The sequence below is a fragment of the Littorina saxatilis genome, linkage group LG2 (assembly GCF_037325665.1).
Source record: "Littorina saxatilis isolate snail1 linkage group LG2, US_GU_Lsax_2.0, whole genome shotgun sequence".
Classification (NCBI taxonomy): Eukaryota; Metazoa; Mollusca; class Gastropoda; order Littorinimorpha; family Littorinidae; genus Littorina; species Littorina saxatilis.
In genome coordinates, this window is record NC_090246.1 from 102,094,900 (window position 1) to 102,099,899 (window position 5,000).

Sequence of the window (5,000 nt, forward strand, 5' to 3'; positions counted from 1 at the left end):
ACCATGCCCGTAAAACAAAGGCAAAAAAAGTAAAGGTAGAAGCAGACTGCATGCAACTGAGTCAACTGAGGTAAAATATATATATATAGGTAAGGGGGGCTCTGAAGATTTTGCTTCTGTAGTACAGTTCTTCCAACCCCTCACCCACATCCCCTCTCACCCACATCCCCTCTCACCCACATCCCCTTTCACCCACATCCCCTCTCACCCACATCCCCTCTCACCCACATCCCCTCTCACCCACATCCCCTCTCACCCACATCCCCTCTCACCCACACCCCCTCTCCCCCACATCCCCTTTCAAGGCCGTCAAATTGTCATATCATAAGCAAGATGGCGATGAAAGTAGGTCATCATGTTATGGCTTGATACACGCATGCGCAGAGAAGATATTTGTTCCTGTCCCACAGGGTGATCCCTGTTGGGGACTAGCTTAGGTTATTTGCTATCAAGGTACGTGTACGCATGGATTTGTTTGGCTTATTTACTGATTAAGTGTAGCGTAGATCGCATTGCAGACAGGCTCATGCGTCTGTATCTGTAGCAATTAAATCTAGAATAGATAGTCGTGCGGAATAACGTTTTTAGGTGAAGTTCAATTATTCTACCGTTCGTCATTGAAAGTGGGTCATTAGTCTGTTTTAGGACCGCAGGATGCTCTAAAAATGGCGAGTTTATATATTTCTCATTCTTTGGTCTACAAGACTGTTGTTAACTTCATTCGTGAAAGCTAGTGTGTCCCCACTGTCTGAATACCCAATGTTTAAAACACTATTGTCAGCATGTGTGAATAGCAAACTGAGGTAGTCTGCTCGCAAGTCGAAGCGGCAAGGGATCTTTGGGCTAGGGGTGTATGGGAGAGGCCAGAAGAGGAGAAAGAAAGGAGCCTCACTTGTTCACGTCCTCTTTATTAAGCCTGGTGGATACAAAGCATCAGTGTTTGTGTTTTTCTCACTTGTTCACGTCCTCTTTATTAAGCCGTGTGGATACAAAGCATCAGTGGTTGTGTTTTTCTCACTTGTTCACGTCCTCTTTATTAAGCCGTGTGGATACAAAGCATCAGTGTTTGTGTTTTTCTCACTTGTTCACGTCCTCTTTATTAAGCCGTGTGGATACAAAGCATCAGTGGTTGTGTTTTTCTCACTTGTTCACGTCCTCTTTATTAAGCCGTGTGGATACAAAGCATCAGTGTTTGTGTTTTTCTCAGTTGTTCACGTCCTCTTTATTAAGCCTGGTGGATACAAAGCATCAGTGGTTGTGTTTTTCTCACTTGTTCACGTCCTCTTTATTAAGCCGTGTGGATACAAAGCATCAGTGTTTGTGTTTTTCTCACTTGTTCACGTCCTCTTTATTAAGCCGTGTGGATACAAAGCATCAGTGGTTGTGTTTTTCTCACTTGTTCACGTCCTCTTTATTAAGCCGTGTGGATACAAAGCATCAGTGTTTGTGTTTTTCTCAGTTGTTCACGTCCTCTTTATTAAGCCTGGTGGATACAAAGCATCAGTGGTTGTGTTTTTCTCACTTGTTCACGTCCTCTTTATTAAGCCTGGTGGATACAAAGCATCAGTGTTTGTGTTTTTCTCACTTGTTCACGTCCTCTTTATTAAGCCTGGTGGATACAAAGCATCAGTGTTTGTGTTTTTCTCACTTGTTCACGTCCTCTTTATTAAGCCTGGTGGATACAAAGCATCAGTGTTTGTGTTTTTCTCACTTGTTCACGTCCTCTTTATTAAGCCTGGTGGATACAAAGCATCAGTGTTTGTGTTTTTCTCACTTGTTCACGTCCTCTTTATTAAGCCTGGTGGATACAAAGCATCAGTGTTTGTGTTTTTCTCACTTGTTCACGTCCTCTTTATTAAGCCTGGTGGATACAAAGCATCAGTGGTTGTGTTTTTCTCACTTGTTCACGTCCTCTTTATTAAGCCTGGTGGATACAAAGCATCAGTGTTTGTGTTTTTCTCACTTGTTCACGTCCTCTTTATTAAGCCTGGTGGATACAAAGCATCAGTGGTTGTGTTCTTCTTCTGGTGTTCCTACAGCGCAGCAAATTACACCGGCGGCAGCAACGTGTTGACGTCGTTGGTGGAGTTCGGCAGAAAGCAACCGGTGCGGGCAATGCCCCCTATGAACAAGGAGAAGTACGACTCCGAGAAGATCGGCCACGGCATGCACTACGCCAGTATATCCATCCTCACTGTTCTCGTGGCTGAGGTAAGCTACTAGTCTTGCTGTACTGTTAAGTATGGCATTCCATTTGTCAAATAATTATTTGGATACTTTTTCATGTTTTTTTCACCAGTTTTAGCTAAATAATCATTATTTAGAAGCTCATGTGCTAAATAAGTAATTGTTTATAAACAATGTAAAACAATTCTAAATAATTTTTTGTTTACGTAAACCATTCATTATTTACCAAAACAATTCATTGTTTACGAAAATAATTCATTGTTTACGTAAATAATGATTTATTTAGCAACATTGCTGATTGTTTACAAACAATGTAAAATACGTCTAAATAATATATTGTTTATTTAGACTTATATTACATTGTTTATAAACAATCAGCAATGTTGCTAAATAAATCATTATTTACGTAAACAATGAATTATTTACGTAAACAATGAATTGTTTAGCCAACACATTTTCCATTATTTAGGGGTTTCTAGGATTCGCTTCTGAACTAAGTTTTATGTCTTGTTTTCTGATAAATGATGTTTGGAGATACCTTGTATTGAATTATAGTATACTAGATGATTACCCGCTTCGCCGGGAAGAAGTAGAGCCGAATACCAGGCTGCGCCTGGGACCCGGCTTTGTGAAAGGAGATAAAACGCGCAAAACACTGGAGACCTTCTAAAAATAGTAACGTGCAGTGACCTTCTAAAAATAGTAACGTAGTAACGGGAATATGGATTGACGCCACACGGAGGAAGGGAGATAATCGCGGCTGAAAACACTGGAGAAGATAAGGAAGAGTTACTGGTAGTGGATCCTGACAACAAAACAAAAAAATGTCTCATCGATGAGGTTGTGTCCGGGGTGTAGCTGAATACGGTGTCCAAATTTGAAAAAGATCCACCGAGAACTTTGGCCGTGCATCGCGAACAGACAGACAGACAGACACTAGTCGTATATATATATAGACTAGATGAATACCCGCTTCGCCGGGTACGGCTGCGCCGGGAAGAAGTCGATCCGGGGACCCGGCTATGCGCACCGCACGGAGGAAGGGAGATAATCGCGGCTAAAAACACTGGAGAAGATAAGGAAGAGTTACTGGTAGTGGATCCAGACAAAAAAAACAAAATCGGTTCAGCACAAAAAACAAAATCGGCTCAGCGCTGCGCGCTGAGAGCACGTGTTGAAATATCTCATCGACCAGGTTGTGTCCCGGGTGTACCTGAATATGCCCACCAAATTTGAAGCAGATCCATCAAGAACTTTGGCCGTGCATCGCGCACAGACACACAGACAGACAGACAGACAGACAGACACACAGACACTAGTCGTATATATATATACACAAAGAAAAAAAATGAAGCTTAGAAGTCAATTCTTGATTCCCCCAAATAATGAAAACTGCTTTCCCTGCGCTGCGAATCTGCTAAATAATGCATTATAAAGGTAAACAATGATTTATTTAGCAACTGCTCACTTTATCCACCCAAAAAATATTATTTTGTGAAATGAGTGATTATTTGTGTAAACAATACATTATTTACGTAAACAATGAATTATTTACGTAAACAATGAATTATTTATGTAAACAATGAATTGTTTAGGTAAACAAAGAATGGTTTACGTAAACAAAAAATTATTTAGAATTTTTTTTACATTGTTTATAAACAATTACTTATTTAGCACATGAGCTTCTAAATAATGATTATTTAGCTAAAACTGGTGAAAAAACCATGAAAAAGTATCCAAATAATTATTTGACAAACAGAATGTCATAGTTAAGACTGTTCATGGAACGCACGATACCAGTGGTGTTCCCATCCTCACTGCTCACGCGACTTAGATTTCTTGCTGGGCCTGTGTCATGAATAAGGAATTGTGTGTTTTGTGTTGTTATTCCTCACTTTGTGTTGTTATCCCTCACTTTGTGTTGTTATTCCTCACTTTGTGTTGTTATCCCTCACTTTGTGTTGTTATCCCTCACTTTGCACAACGCGTCGCAATCTGTCCTGTCCTCGTAGATTGAACAACAGTAAACCACGGACACAAATAGAGAATACAACATGGCTTGCTGTGTCCTACCAGATTTTGCACGAGTTGCTTTTTAAAATATTGAACTGCGAGCGAAAGCGAGCTATTCAATATTTGAAAAAGCAACGAGTGTATATCTGGTACAACACAGCAAGCCATGTAGTATTCTGTTTATCCTACATACTGCACTTACGTGTATTTTACTCAAAACGTCCCGCAGTCGAGGCGTCCAAATTAAAGACGCTTCTTTTGGAACCTCGATCTCTTCCAAAGCCTCATGCAATCTTTGACGTCAAAGCAAAGAAACGTCACTTTAGAAAGTATAGCATGATGTGTAAGTTCTAAAATTTCTTCCAGGAGAAGCAGCAGGCACAAAAGAGTTTCCATAATGACGTTTGTCTCGGTGACTTTGGCATCATAAGCAGTGGAAAAACAGGTCCCTGCCAGACTAGCTTGACACGACCTCATTTACATAATATACACGTGTGGTTTGAACGATATTGTTATCTCATGACTGGTCTCTCTCACGTATGTAGGGTAAAACATCTTTGACAAGGCAGCTTAGACAACTGGCCACTTACATATTAACAAATCGGAAATGACTAATCTTTTGGACTGATTGCGAGTTGTGTGGCCCACTGAATTATTGACCCGCCGATTGTAGAGTGGAATAGACTTACCCACTGGTGTTGAATGCCACTCGGGAAATAATCATCTCTTAGTTCATATTGGCTTAATCCATGTGCTTGTGGACAACAATCTGTTGTGATTGCTGTTTATAGAGCTCCTTT

General features: G+C 40.6%; 1 protein-coding gene across 1 annotated transcript in view; it reads left to right on the forward strand.

Moving 5' to 3' along the window:
- Positions 1-5,000, forward strand: part of LOC138960375 (uncharacterized) — a gene marked incomplete at its 3' end in the record, with an annotated part of 161,910 nt that overhangs the window by 145,384 nt on the left and 11,526 nt on the right. The window contains 1 exon segment of the mRNA XM_070332272.1: positions 2,040-2,211. Within this exon segment, the coding sequence (XP_070188373.1) occupies positions 2,040-2,211 (172 nt within the window).